At 41.2% G+C, this 16,020-nt stretch overlaps 1 protein-coding gene across 1 annotated transcript in view; it reads left to right on the top strand.

The window, feature by feature from the left end:
• Positions 1-16,020, top strand: part of Atg13 (autophagy related 13) — a 33,911-nt gene that overhangs the window by 1,746 nt on the left and 16,145 nt on the right. The window contains exons 2-4 of the mRNA NM_001271212.1: positions 11,386-11,467; positions 13,071-13,151; positions 14,081-14,200. Coding sequence (NP_001258141.1) covers positions 11,399-11,467; positions 13,071-13,151; positions 14,081-14,200 — 270 coding nt within the window. The 5' untranslated portion in view covers positions 11,386-11,398. The remainder of the gene's footprint in view (positions 1-11,385; positions 11,468-13,070; positions 13,152-14,080; positions 14,201-16,020) is intronic.

Raw genomic sequence — 16,020 nt, 5'->3', positions numbered from 1 at the left:
GGCTCACAACCATCTGTAATGGGATCTGATGCCCTCTTCAGGTGTGTCTGAAGACAGCAACAGTGTACTCATATATAATAAATAAATAAATTATTAAAAAAAAAGAAAAGAAAAGTCTTCTGAAGGCTATTATAGGCTGCACAGGCAATTTCTTGTGATGGTGTCCCTTATTTCCTTGGTCCCAAGAGAAAGGATGAGAGTGTGAATCACCACTACTTAGAAAAGTGACTGGCTCTTTGTTCTTCTCTTCTCTGCTCTCTTCCCCTCTGTCCCTGTCTCTTCTCTCTCCACACCCCCTTCTACCCACGTGCCCATGGCCGGCCTACTTTACTTCTCCTCTTTTCTACTCTTCTCTTATTAAACCTCTCCATGCAGGGAAAAAAAAAAAAAGAAAAGAAAAGAAAAGTGACTGAATGGCCATGTACAGTTCAGTGTTCCTGAAAGTAAATGGCTACGTCAGGAATTAGTGGGAGTCAGAACAGAATTAGTTTTGAGGGATACTGCTTCTACTTTTGGTTCACAGACATATGAATAAAATGTAAAGTTAAAAGACATTTTATGGGGTTGGGGATTTAGCTCAGTGATAGAGCGCTTGCCTAGCAAGCGCAAGGCCCCGAGTTCGGTCCCCAACTCCAAAAAAAAAAAGAAGAAAGATATTTTACAGTCCTTGAATTTTAAGGGTTTTTCCCTCTCCATTTTAGTATTGTCAGTAGCTCTCTTATTTAAAGATAACTTAAGATGGTATTGAGATCAAATACTCTGAGGTGGGTGTTAGTTAGATACTCTGTTTTAAATAACCTTAAATATTTATTGTTGTTAATTATTTTACATTTACCAATTTGAGGATCTTTTTTCTATCCTCTCTTGGTCTTGTTTATTTTTTGGATTTTCTTTATATTTTGTGTGACTCTTGGATGGCCTGGGGGCTGAGGTTTTCCTCCTGCCTTTCATCTGAGTTCTTGGATTCTAAGCATTCACTACCACATGATGGGTTTAAAAAAAAGTAGTGTTTTTGTGCAGAAGAGTATGTATATGTTTGTGTCTGTCGCTGTCTTCAGACACACCAGAAGAGGGCATTGGATCCCATTTCAGATGGTTGTGAGCCACCATGTGCTTGCTGGGAATTGAACTCAGGACCTCTGGAAGAATAGTCTCGTGTCTCTCTCTCTCTCTCTCTCTCTCTCTCTCTCTCATTAATTGGTGGGGGTATACTCACATGTCACAGTGAGTATGAGGAGTCAGTTGTGTCCTTCCATCTTTGTGTGTGCTGGGTATTGAGTTCTGATCTAAAGTCTACAGATTTGCACAGCAAGTGTTATTACTTGCTTGTTACTGAGCCATGTTGTCATTCCCTCCATTTGACCTTATTACAGTAACCCTCTAATTGCTGTTGAATAACTTGGGAAGTTGCCAAATCTGGTTTCAGTTTTTATGGATAGATACTACTTTCCGCCAATTCTGCTGAGCTGAGGTTAGTCCTGGGGACCCACATGGTAGAAGGAAAGAACCAAGTCCCACAAGTTACTCTCTGATACACACCACACCAACGTCTCACTCACTCCGAAGAGACGAACAAATCAGTGCAATTACAAGAACTTCACAAAAACAAAGTCTTTATGGAATTCACCCTTAACTATCATTTTTCTTACAAGGGTGGGGTTAAACTTGCCTGAGGAAAAATACTTGGTCTCTGGTGACCAGCCCTAGCCTGAGGTTATGTAGTGCCCCACCCTAAGGTGCCTCAAGTGTATAAACCTAGCTTCATTTGACAAACAAAAGGCAGTTCACCTTTGGGGGCCACATCTTTACTCTTAGCACTCTGGAGGCAGAGCCTCTGAGTTCAGGAACAGCCTGGTCTACAGAGTAAGTTCTAGGACAACCAGGGATATCTGAAGAAATCTTGTCTCAAAAAACCCGAAAGAAACAAAAAGACATTTCACTCAAAATGTGAATTTTAGGCCAGCTTGAGCAATATAGTGAGACAATTCCTCAAACCCAGATCTGATTGGAGAAAAATATATGGTGACTGGAGATGGTGCAGGGGTTAAAAGCACTGACTGTTCTTTCAAGAAACCCAGATTTGATTCAGTAAGGTACAATTACTCACTGTAATTCCAGTCTCAGGGGATCCAATACCCTGTTTTTGGTCTCTTCGAGCATATAGTGCACACAAAACACCCTTAAACATAAAATAGAAATAAATACCAAGGAAAACAAGTGTTGGGTGGGGTCTGAAGGCAGGACTACCCTATCTCTGGGAAAACTAAGATCTTGATAAGATCTCTAGCTGAAGGTCACCTACTGTTTGCATTGTCCTTGGCCACCCTGAGAATAATCCAAAACAAACAAACAAAAAAAGCAGGCAATAAAAGGGGTTGAAGACTAGTGGGAATGTATATCAATTCAGTTCCTTAAAGGAAATTTAAACCAGGCAGTGGTGTTGCATGAAGCCATCTCTGAATTCAAAGCCAGTCTGGATGACAGCGATTTCAGGACAGCTAGGACTACACAGAGAAACCCTGTCTTGGCAGACAGAAAGAAAAGGAGAATTTAGAGTTGCATGATCTAGCAGCTTCACTCCTGAGTGTATACTTAGAATTGAGACCTGTGTTGGTAGCAGCATTGCTAATCAGATAAAACAGAAGCAACTCAAGCAAGTACATCAAGTAAGTGGATAAGAAAAATATTCATATGCAGTGTTACTTAATCTTCCAATAGTTGCTTTCAAATACGCTGGCCTAGGTAATATTGTCAACTTGCTGTGGCCTAGAATCACCTGGAAAAGGAGTCTGGGTTGAGTGATTATCTTTACCAGATTGTTTAGTGGGGCATTGTTTTGTTTACTAAATGACATAGGGCAGTGGACTGCACCATCTCTAGTTGGGTATTTCTGGGCTTCCATGGTTCCTGCTGCACGCCTTTGCTTGCGAGTTCCCTGGTTGGAGGCAATTACTGCACAGAAGAGCAGGCAATCAAACTTTGTTCAGGTTTTAGCTTCAAGTTCCTGCTCTGATTTCCTTCAGTGTTAGACTGAAACTATAACTTGAAATACCATCCTTTTTTTGTTTCTTTTTTGTTTGTATTTAAGACAGGGTTTTATATGAAGCTCTTGCTAACCTGAAACTCTGTATGTATACCAGGGTGGGATCTGAAATTGTTTGCTACAAGGCTCATTCCTAATGGTTCTTTTTTTTTTTTTCCTTTCTTTTTTTTCCCGGAGCTGAGGATCAAACCCAGGGCCTTGCGCCTGCTAGGCAAGCGCTCTACCACTGAGCTAAATCCCCAACCCCTCCTAATGGTTCTTGGTCATGGTATTTTTGTCACAGCAACAGAAAGGGAACTAGAAGACATGCTAGCATATGAACAAATCTTTAGGACATTATGCTAAGCGAAATAAGCTAGTCACAGCAGATAAAAACTTTAAAATACTATATGAATCTTTGATACTTAGAATACCCAAAGTCACGGCCCTTGGTGATTGCCAGGTTCTGGAAGAGTTTTGGAATGGGAAGATATGGCTTAATGTCTACACAGTTTCAGATTTGTAAAATGAAAATGGTTTGGAATGGATGCTAGTGGTAGTAATATATTGTGATATATTTAATACCATTAAACTGTTCTCTAAAAAATGAGCAAGATGGTAAATTTTACTTTTTTATGTGGTGATAAGGATAGAACATAACAAAATCAACTTTAATGTGTTTGCTAGACAAAGACTACTGCTGAATAGCACCCTAGCCAAGGTCGTATTTGGATTTTGTTTCCTCTTTGTGGTACTGGGGACAAAATTCTAGGCCTTGCCATATTCTCACAAGGTGTATGTATGTTCATTTGATTTTGAGATAGCATCTCATTGTAACCCAGGCTGTTCTCAGAGGTACTATGTTTAGCCAAGGATGACTTTAAACTTCTGATCCTCCTATCTCTACCTCCCACATGCTGTGATCACAAGCCAGTTCACCACACCAATTTATTTATGTTTTTATTACAACATCTTATTGGGATTACAGATGTGCATTACCATGTCTGTCTAGTCCAAATGATTCATGGTGGGGGTGGTATAATATTCTGCTCTAGTGCCTGTGTGCAAAGGCCAGAGCACGACATAGCCTTCTGCCTTCAGACAGACTTACTGAACCTAGAGCTAGGTTTGCCTGCAAGCTAATTGTCCTGTTCCTGTACTCTGCTGCCCCCACAGTTCTGTGATTACAAGATTTACCTGGCCACACCTTGATTTTTGGGGGAGTAGTGCAGATCCAAGCTCAGGTCCTCCTGTTTGTACACCAAGTGCTTTTAGCCACTGGATTTTCTCCTCAGCCCCAAGAAAAAATATTTCTTACCAAAATAAAGTAGAAAAAGAACACTTGCTGCTTTTGTATTGAACCTAGATTTGGTTCCAGGACCATGTGGTAGCTCACAAACATCTGTAACTGCGGTTCCAGGAGGTCAGGGCTCTTTTTGATTTCTGCAGACACCAGGCATACATGTGCTACACATACATATTTTTAAAAATTAAAACATAGGCTGGAAAGATGCTCAGCAGTTAAGAGCATATCTAAAAGAGCCTGAGGTTTGTTTCTAGCACAAATGACAGGTAGCTGACAACCACCTGTAACTCAAACCAGGGACATCTGATGCCTCTGTCCTCCTTCCAACATGCACGTGTATATACCCCAACTCAGACATAGACATATAATTATAATAGATACAATATATTTTAAATAACACAAATGCTTCTCCACTCCACCCCACTTTCAAGACAGGGTTTCTTTGAGCAGCCTGAAACTTACTGTAGACCAGGATGACCTTGAACTCACAGAAATCCTCTTACTTCTGCCTCCTGAATGCTGGGATCAAAGGTGTGGGCTACCACACCTGGTCATAAATACTTTGTGCTATACTACATGTGTGGAAGTCAGAGAACAACTTTTTTTTCCTCTTACCATTTATTCCTGGGGATCAAATTCAAGTCCCCAGATTTACTAACGAGTACCGTTAGCTGCTGAGCCATCTCACTGGCTCTGAGTCAAGGTTTTCTGTAGCCAATTGGTTACTGAGGACCTCCTGTACATGGCAGGGAGGTATACTACCAGTCAGCTATATCTTCTGGCCAGTTCATCTCAATTTGAAAAAAATAGACTGGTGTGATGGCAGACGTCTTTAATCTCAGCACTCAGGAGGCAGAGGCAAGCAGATCCAAATTCCTGGTCAGCCTTGTGAGACTCAAAGTTAACATAAAATAAACCTGTATTTTGGTCATGATATTGTGCTGTCAGCCTCACATACATACAGCAAGCATCTCCTTTCTTTTTGGTGTGTTGTGTTCAGTATTGAACGGGGCAGTCAAAAAAAATTAAAAAAAAGAAGAATGGGGTAATCAAAGGTTACTTGTCACACAAAGAAAAACCTCCAGCATAACTGTTAGTGTTTTCAAGCCAGGTGAGGATAGGACTGAGAAAAGCAGTCCTACAATTTGATATGTGTTTACCTCAATGACTGAAGTTTGTGCTAGCCTTCCAATTTAATGTTTCCAAAAAGTTAATGGCCAGCCTTATAGATAGTACAGAAAAAGAACCGCTCTGACCAGAGTGGTATCAGGGCAGAATGTGTCAGTATCCAGATTGTGGGTCTAAGTCCTGTGAACTTGAAGTCCTGTTTTCAGTATCTCTCCTTTCTCCCACTCTCTGTCTCTCTTGTTAAGAATTTTTTTTTTTTTGGTTTTTTTGTTTTTTGTTTTTTGTTTTTTTTTCGGAGCTGGGGACCGAACCCAGGGCCTTGAGCTTCCTAGGCAAGCGCTCTACCACTGAGCTAAATCCCCAACCCCTTGTTAAGGATTTTTTATTTTTGAGTTAGGGTTTCTTTGTGCAGTCCTGGCTATCCTGAAACTTAACTTAGACCAGGCTTACCTCAAGAGGACAGAAATCCTCTTATCTCTGCCTCCTGATTACTGTGATTAAAGGTGTGGGCTATTCCTGCTGGGCATCTTCTAGAACTTTTATGTTCTCTTTGTGCCTGTTCTTGTCCATGTATGTATCTGCTTATAATCCTCCTCACTGTCTTGTGTTTTGTTTTTGAGACAGAGTCTTACTTTGGAGCTCTTGTTGGCCGGGAGCTCCCTACCTATGTGGGCCATGTTGGCTTAGAAATCCACCTGTCTTTGTCTTCCTGGTGCTGGGGTTAAAGGGTGAGGAGCCAAGATCATAATTTCACTCCATCAGTGGTTCACAACCATCTGTAGTTCCAGTTCCAGTTCCAGGGCATCTGATGCCCTCCTCTGACTTCTGTGGGGCCTGGGCACATGTAGTGTTCAGATAAACACATGTAGGCAGAATACAAGTATGTCTAAATAAAATAATTAAAATATTAAAACATGAGCAGTAACTGTCCTCTTAGTCTACAGAAATGAAAGTTGAAACTGTACATTATAAGGAACAAGACTCTAGACTGATACTTGCTTTTTGTTCTTATGAACTATTTGTTTTGAGCCTAGGCTGGAGCTAAGATCCTTCTGCTTCCTAGTGCTCTGATTAGATTGATTGATCAATTGATTGATTGATTGATTGATTGATTGATGCAGAAGTTGAACCCATTTGCCTTTGTGGTTAGTATTCCCAGAATTAGATGTCAACGTTGATATTCAAGAGAAGGGAACTAGAATCGGATACCATCAGGGCTGTATGGTTATAGATTAGAGTAAGTAACAGGAATTGATAGGAAGGAATCAGATTTATTAAAAGGCCAATAATTTTGAGAAGACAGTAGAGGGCTATCTCAGAATTCCATCTTAAGTGGACTTGGAGCTGCGTAGTGGATTTGAAGAAGAGCAAGGTTAGGAGGGTACATATAACCAGGATGACAAAAGTTTCTGCTCAACTCTTATCAAAAGGATCCTGTTGTAGGAAGGAATATATAGTGTTTATAGTGGGGTGATTGCAGTCTGCCATGTACTAATGGTTTAGTTTCCCCAAGTGCCCTATTTCAGGAAAGAAAACACATTCATTACTTTTACTTAGTTTTCTTCTCAGAAAGTCCCTTATAACTGATGTTGCCCTCAAAACCTCATCCAAACTAATAGAACTAGTTCTCTCGCATGTGTCTCCCATCCTGGACTTGACACAGGATCCACTGCATGCCAGGTTCAGTGTAATTCTGTCCTGAAGGTTCCAGCAAGACCCATTACCTTTTAAGAACCACCCCACCCATTTTCTCTGCTGATATTACATGGGGGATAACTGGAAATCACCCTGCAGAGTTTGCCCAAACTTCTGATTCATACGAACAGTCTGGCAACAATGCTTTCTATAATTAGTCCCTCAGTGATCTGCTTGAGGTTTTTTGTTTTTTTTTTTTTTAAGATTTATCTATTTATTATACATAAGTACACTGTCGCTGTCTTCAGACACACCCGAAGAGGGCATCAGATCCCATTACAGATGGTTGTGAGCCACCATGTGGTTGCTAGGAATTGAACTCAGGACCTCTGGAAGGGCAGTCAGGGCTCTTAACCGCTGAGCCATCTCCAGCCCCTGCTTGAGGTTTATTATTACCTAAGCTTGCAGAGGCAGAGTTAGCTAGCCAAGAAATACAGGCTGCATTATTTTGATAGCTGTGAGAAAGAAGCCTCAGCAAATAGTAATTCTCCACAACAGCATTGATAACAGACCATAGTGGTAAAATACGGGGGATTTAGTCGTGGATTTTCTTATTTTTGTTTATTCTGTGTGTAAGAATGTATGTGTGTTTAACTAGCACATGTAGGAAGGTCAGAAAACAACCTTGTATGTCAGTCTTGAACTTCCACCTTGTTTGAGACAGTCTCTCCTTCACAGCTGCATTCCTCAGACTGGTTAGCCCTTGGCTTTCCAGGGATTCTCCTGCTCTGCCTCCCATCTTGCTGTAGGACCACTGGGATTAGACACTACCACCCACAGATGGTAGTAGCTCTTGGGATTTAAACTCAAGTCCTTACTTGCCCTCTGACCCATCTCCCCAGCCCTGAAGATCTTTAAGTGTTTACACCAAGTTTCCCCTTGTATTCTTAGATTACTCAAAAAAGAGCAAAAGAAAAAGTGAAGCCACTATTTATTTCTATTGCTAAGGCAAATTGAGTGTTCAAATGAGCAGGTGTAGGGACCAGCAGACACAGCTGCCTGAAAGATTGCTTTTTCCCCATGAAAGAGCAGCATCTTTTGGGCTTCCATAATTGTAGCTGCCCAATTCTTTCGGTGCTGCCAGTTGTACAGAAAGCCACAACACATAATGTGTATACTGGTAGTTCTTGTGGCAAGAATATAATGACTCTCCTTGAGTGTAAAGAATAAGGTCAGTGTAATCCTACAGCGCATTTTTATCTCCCATTCATTTCTCTATTGCTTTGGGACCTTGGGGCAGTGAGCCCTGTTAAAGGACATTACAGTCAGGCACAGTCAGATTGGTTTTATTTTGGATCCTAAAATTGGACTGCAGTTCATGTTAGGAAATAAATGTTCTGATGAGCTGAGCAAAAGAGTGTTTATAGACAAAAAGGCCTCAAGAGACACACACATAAAAGATCTGTAGTTTTGTTTCTAGTCCCGTGTGTTTGAAGTCATATCCATAAATATACCATAAATATACCCAGACCATGTCATCATGTCATGGAGTTTTTCTGCCCCCCTCCCAGCACTTTTCATAGTTTCAGGTCTTAAGCATTAAGTCTTAAGCCCATTTTGAATTGATTTTTTTTTTAAAAATATGATACATAAGCTTAGTTCTATATATGAACATCCTATTTTCCCAACACTGTTCATTGCAAAGACTCTGTCTTTTCTATACTTTTTGCACCTTTGTCATAAGTCTTTTGACAGAAACTGTATGGGTATATTTCTGAACTTTCTATTCTGTCCTTTTGGTCTGCGTCTCTATTTATGCCAGTACCCTGCAGTTTTGGTCATTCTTTGTGTATTTTGAAGTCAGACGGCACAGTAATCACTGGTTTTATTCTTTTTGTTCAAGATTGCTGTGCATTTTGGGGGAGTTTTTCTGATTCTCTACATGTTTTAGGGCTCTCTCTCTCTCTCTCTCTCTCTCTCTCTCTGTGATGAATGTCATTAGAATTTTGATGGGAATTGGGCTGACCCTGCAGATCATGTTTTTTAAATTAGTAATTCTTTGTCTGTGAAAACAGTATGTTTTGTGCCTTTTTAAATTGTTTTGTGGTCTTCAGTGCTAAGGTCTTTCACTACTTTGATTAAATCAATTCATAAATAGTCTTTGAAGCTGTATATTAGGGACTTTTTAAGTGTGATGGTTTCTTGGTTAGAGAATTTTTTTTGGGGTTAGGGTAATTGGAGTATTTATTTATTTGTTTTTGTTTTTTTAAGACAGTGTCTCTTGGGTTGGGGATTTAGCTCAGTGGTAGAGCGCTTGTATAGCAAGCACAAGGCCCTGGGTTCAGTTCCCAGCTCCAAAAAAAAGAAAAAAGAAAAAAAAAGACAGTGTCTTTCTACAGAGCCCTAGCTATCCTGGAACTCCCTATGTGGACCACACTGATCTTGAATTCAGACATAGAGATCTGCCTGTCGCTGTCTCCACAATGCAAGGTATTAAAGGCATTTGCCATCAAGTCCACATTTTTTTATTTTTATTTTTTTTAACTTGTGAATTTGTTCTGCCAACAAGAATGGTTTAACTTTTTCAGTTTGGTTTTGTTGTTTGAGTACTAGGTATTGAATCTAGGGTCTCATACATGATAGGTAAGTCGTTGTCTTAGTTAGGGTTTCTATTCCTGCACAAACATCATGACCAAGAAGCAAGTTGGAGAAGAAAGGGTTTATTCAGCTTCCACATTGCTGTTCATCACCAAAGGAGGCCAGGACTGGAACTCAAGCAGATCAGGAAGCAGGAACTGATGGAAAAGCCAAGGAGGGATGTTACTTACTGGCTTGCTTCACTTGTCTTGCTCAGCTTGCTTTCTTATAGAACCCAAGACCACCAGCCCAGAGATGGCAGCACCCACAATGGGCCCTCCCACCCTTGATCACTAATTGAGAAAATGCCTCACAGCTGGATCTCATGAAGGCTTTTCCTCATGGGAAGCTCCTTTCTGTGATAACTCCAGCTTGTGTCACGTTGACACCCAAAACCAGCCAGTACAGTCGTCTACTAAGCTGTACATCTAGCCCTCCTTTTACTCTTATTTTGAGATAGAGAGATGAGTACACAAGCAAACCTCAAAACAGTCCTCCTGCCTCTGTCTCTGTCTGGAATCATAGGTGCATGCTATCATACTCCACTCTTCTTTGCCTATTTGAGTGCATTTCCTCTTTTTTTCTTGTTTTTGTGTATGTGTAGGAGTACATGAATGGACATATATGTGTATATACAGGTGCTTGAAAAGAACAGAGTTTGATATCAGGTATCTTCCTCAGTTGCTTTTCTCCTTATATATGGAGACAGGATCTCTAACTTGAACCCAGAGCTCATTGACTTGGCTAGTCCAGTTAGCCAGCTTGTTTTGGGATCCAAGTACTGGGATTACAGATGGGCTGCCACACCCATGCAACATTTATGGGATTCTGGGGTGTTTTTTATTTTTATTTTTTTAATTTTATTTTGTGACCTTTAGTGTTTTGCCTGCATGTATATCTGTATAAGGGTATCAGATCCTGGGGAACTGGAGTTACTTACAGTTGCCAGCTGCCATGTGGCTTCTGGGAATTGAACCGAGGTCCTCTGGAAGAGCAACCAGTGCTCTTAACCACTAAGCCATCTCTCCATCCTGGGTGTGTTGTTTTTAATTTATATGAACGTACATCTGTCTGTTGGTGTACCCATGGAAGACAGAAGAAGGCTTACCATTTGGAACCAGAAATACAAGCATCTGTGAACTGACATGGATACTGGGATCCAAATTCCCATCCAGCAAGTGCTCTTAACCGTTGACCTGTGAATGATTGCTCTTATAAACCTTGTTAGTCCCTGAATTACTAGAATAGGGTTGGGTATGAAGTTTCAGAAACAGGTCTCAGGAAGCAAAGTCTGTCTTGGAAAATGTATAGCAGCAAGCAACAGAGCAGATAGAGGGTGGGAGCCAGCACTAGGGTTTAGCCTCTGACCTCTGGCACAATGTGTCTCAACCCTTCTCTCCATTATATTCAAAACTTAAGAATGAGTTAAATTGACCTCATATATTTCGTAGGTTCCTAGATATGGCTGTTTGTGTGGGATTAGTTTCCTCAAGTGATAGTATTTTAGTGTCTTCTCCTTTGGTATCTTTGAAGGAAATCTCCCACTCCCACATGACTACTGTACAGCTAGTAGGCTCCCGTCTGTGCTCTGACGTAGTGATCTGTTTTTAAACACATTAGTCACATTTGTCATCACTTCTCTTGTGTTCTATTACAGGTTCCAGTAGGCAATGGAAACTGATCTCAGTTCCCAGGACAGAAAGGACCTGGACAAGTTTATTAAGTTTTTTGCCCTCAAGGTAATATGTCCATTTTTTTCAAGCTGGGGACAGCTAGAAATATTATCATTCTTCTTCCTTAGAGAGCCCCCCTTGGAAATAGAGCATAACAGCTTGTAGCTTGCCCATTTTCGGGGATACTTCTGTCTGTTGTAAATCAAACTGTGAAGTGTGGGGGTGGGATTGGTGTGACTAAAAAGTAGCTTCCAATTTTCCACAGCTACTTGTTCAAAACATTTTTTTTTCATAAGGTTGTCTGTAGAAATGTCAAAGTGTTATCTAGGGTTATGGACACAGTATATTCCCTTAGGGTGGGAACAAAGACTGAACTAGAATAGGCAGCCTTTGGGCATCTTCCTCACTGCTCCAACTAACACCAGTACATCCAGTGTATTAGTTACTTTCCTTGTTCTGTAACCAAATTCTTGAAGTGACCTGAGGGAGAAAGCTTTTGTTTTGTCTCATAGTTGAGAGACTGTAGTCCATCATGAAGGCTGGCGGTTGCTTGCTCACATCATGTTGGCTCAGGAAGAGAGGAAAGAAAAGCCCAGTGCTCATCTGCCTGACTCTTTTTTTTTTTTTTTTTTATTCTTTTTTTTTCGGAGCTGGGGACTGAACCCAGGGCCTTGTGCTTGCTAGGCAAGTGCTCTACCACTGAGCTAAATCCCCAACCCCCTGACTCTTGTTTTTGAGATACTGTTTCACTTTCCAACCCAGGCAGACCTCAAACCATGGCAGTCCCACCTTAGCCTTCCCAGAACTAGGATTACACATATGGGCACTGCTCTGTGCTCCTTTCCCCTTTTCACATCTGTGTGTGTGTGTGTGTGTGTGTGTGTGTGTGTGTGTGTGTGTGTGTGTTTTGGGAGTGGGGTAGGTTATATATGGCTGTACACACACATGCACATATGTACACACACCACAGCACTTGTGGAAGTCAGTAGACAATTTACAGGAGTCTGTTCCCTCCTTCCACCATGTGGGTCGTGATGATTGAACTTAGTTCCTCGGGTTTGCTGGCAACCGCTTTAATCTACTGAGCCATCTTGCCAGTCCTTAAATGTCAGTCTGCAGTGTGTGTGTGTGTGTGTGTGTGTGTGTGTACGTGTACCCACTCGTGTGTATGTGCACTTGTGCTCAGATGGAGTTGAAGAGGATGTTGAGTCCCTCAGAGCTGGAGCTGCCGGCATTTGTAGCATGTTTGGCTTTTTGTGGGGTTGCTGGGACCTGACTCTAGTCCTTGATATTGTGCAGCCAGCACTCTTCACTGCTGCAGTCTCTCCAGCTTCCTATGTGTTTCAGTACTCCAGCCCATTGAGTGGGATGATTTCCCCTACCTTCCTTCACCCTCGAAGACACACTTAAACATGTGTTTCACTAGTACCATATAGACTGGTTGGTTGGTCGGTTGGTTTTTGTTTTTATTTTTCAAGACAGGGTTTCTCTATGTAGCCCTGGCTGTCTTGAAACTTATTCTCAAGAGGTCCACATGACTCTGTAAACCCCTAAGAAGTTAAATAAATAATTTTCTTTTTCTATTCCATTTTCTTTAACTTTTTTTTTTTTTGGCAGTGCTCTTACTCTAAACTTAATCTGTTTTTCTTATTTTGTGTTTTGTTTTCAGACTGTCCAAGTGATTGTCCAGGCTCGACTTGGAGAAAAGATTTGCACCCGTTCATCATCTTCCCCGACGGGTTCAGATTGGGTAAATTTCTATTTTTTGCTAATGGGTGTCTATATACGATGGTGTTTGTCAGAAGGAATGACTATAAGATGTCCAACTGCCATGTGAGGCTTTTAGAGTTGCTAAATCATTTGACCCATTCTTATAGAAAGTTTGTACATTCTTTATAGAAATTAGTCTCCTATTCATTTGGACCTTGATGGTCTGTTGTAACAGTTGGTTAAATTTAGTAGGAAATAAAATCATATTTTGGTTGCTAATCTTTGTATAAGGTAACCTTTTTAGCCTTATGCTGCCCCTTGTCTGTTTCTCCTCATGGTAGACAGACCCATTGTACACTGAGCTGTACTGGAGGGTGGGGGGGGTTCTTGTAGGTGCAGTGTAGGATCTTGGTCAGCTGAGTGCACAGGCGATGAACACTCCTGGGAACAGCTTTGGAGAGCTGGTTCATTTATTAGTGGCAAGACAGGGGTATGTAAGCCCCTGAGAAGGTGGCCAGGGACTTTGGGGCAAGGTTGTGTGGCCCTGTACCACTGGGCATGGCAGGGATGTTGGAAGATGCTTCATCTACATACTCGGGTTGGAGGGAGGGTGGGGACCTTATGAAGTTAAACAAGGAGTAAAGCCTTATAGCTGTCAGGGTAATGAGTTCTTAGTAAGGTGGATGGGGGTTAACAGCTTTTTGACACCAGGTTGAGAGAAGGGAGATAGCCAACTCCTGCTATCGTCATGTTTGGGGTATCCATGGTTGAAGCTTCTTCCTTGACCCTTCCTCCTTAACCCTGGGCCATTACAGTCCCACAGCCTGAGACTTGAGAGGCTCCAGTACAAACTGTTTCCCATAGGGAAGGAAGAAATAGCCTAATGTTTCAATACTAAAACAATGCACTACTCTGTGCCCATAATATTGCTTGAGAGGGTTTCACACAGAATTCACTCTTGGTTTTTAGTTCAATTTAGCAATCAAAGATATCCCAGAAGTCACCCATGAAGCAAAGAAGGCCCTGTCTGGGCAGCTGCCTGCTGTGGGGCGATCTATGTGTGTGGAGATCTCACTCAAGACTTCTGAGGTAAGGCCGTGGCGGGACGTGAGCATGCAAGGCTCTTCATCCTCTGCTTCCAATTCAGTTTTAGCTTTATACATGTTCCTTTTCTTTCTGAGTTTCTCATCATTTTTTAAATTGGGGCTTTTATTTATGTATTTTGTTATATGGGCATCAAACCTAGTTCTCGCCCATGCTTATAAGACAGGAATGTTGCAAAGCTGAGGAGTCCTGCATTCAGTCTTTCCTTGCTCACTTGTTCAGAGTACTATACAGGACAGTTTGGCTAATGGAATCAGCTAAAAAAAAAATTTAAGGGGTTGGGGATTTAGCTCAGTGGTAGAGCGATTGCCTAGGAAGCGCAAGGCCCTGGGTTCGGTCCCCAGCTCCGAAAAAAAAAAAAAAAAAAAAAGAACCAAAAAAAATTTAAGTTAAGGTAATCATAACCTTTCCTAAACTGATGTCTGTAGAAATTAGGTCTGGTTCTTCCTCCCAGTCTCATGCTCCCAGAAATAAGACTCAGACTCAAAATATATTTACAAATACCCTGTGCCTATAGCTAGGCTCTTCTCTGACTAGAGTCACAACTAAAATAACCCATTTGTTTTAACCTACGTTCTGCCACATGGCTGGTTAAATATGCTCAGGTACTATGCATCTGTCTTGTCACATCTTCCTCAGGTAAATCTCCTCAGCTCTATCCCAGGATTCTTTATGCTTCCCTATGTTCGACCTTCTAATTCTACCCTTTCCTATAGGCCATAGCTTTTTAATTGACAGGTGATGAATCCATCCAATACACAATATGTTCTCTCTGCAATTCCACCCCTTTTTTTTTTTTTGGTTCTTTTTTTCGGAGCTGGGGATCGAACCCAGGGCCTTGCGCTTCCTAGGCAAGCGCTCTACCACTGAGCTAAATCCCCAACCCCTCAATTCCCCTTTTTATTCATATAAATTTAAGCTTGATGTACATTTATCTTTTTTTTTTTTTTAAAAAGAAAAGACTTATTTATATATGTGAGTACACTATAGCTTCTTCTTCACACCAGAAGAGGGCATCAGATCTCATTACAAATGGTTGTGAGCCACCATGTGGTTTCTGGGAATTCAACTCAGGACCTTTGGAAGAGCAGACAGTGCTCTTAACCGCTGAGCCATCTCTCCAGCTCCTACATTTATCTTTTACTAAGAACATTTCTACTTACTATTATGCAAAAATTTACATGGTACCTTTAAGAAAGAAATGTGTCATTTTAGATTTTAAACTATATGTAATTGGCTTTATTTTATCAGCAGGGGTTCCACCCTGACCTCGTTGTGTAGACCATGCTGGTCTAGAATTTATAGAGATCTGCCTGTCTCTTGCCTCCTGTGTGCTAGTATTAAAGGTGTGTGTCACTACCCACCATCTTGCTCAAATATTTCACCTCAATTCTAAATCATTGTAACTCTTTAATTTCAAAAACAATAAATTTGAACTGTAGTGACATTCTAAATTTACTTAATCTCAAGTGATATCGATGAATATGTAGACAAAATAACATAAAGGGTTGTTATCTGCCTAACTCTAATGCTTTAAGACTTACTATAAATGTTATTTTCATCTCAGTTAGCAAAGCATCTCACCTGCTTTGCTCCATCCCATATCACACTGCTGATGGCTACTCTCTGAGCCTGGCAACAATCTACCCATCTAGTTCCCAAGGTGTGTTGCCACTATGCCAGACATACACATCCCAATTCCATGGCGGCCCAGTGTTTCCAGCCACCACACACTCACTCTCTTGATCTCAATTAAAATCGCCACATGAAAGAACACAGAACACAATAACTCTGATCCCATTGAT

The sequence above is a fragment of the Rattus norvegicus genome, chromosome 3 (assembly GCF_036323735.1).
Source record: "Rattus norvegicus strain BN/NHsdMcwi chromosome 3, GRCr8, whole genome shotgun sequence".
Classification (NCBI taxonomy): domain Eukaryota; kingdom Metazoa; phylum Chordata; class Mammalia; order Rodentia; family Muridae; genus Rattus; species Rattus norvegicus.
Note: the sequence above shows the minus strand (reverse complement) of the source record. Positions and strands in the feature narration are given on the sequence as shown.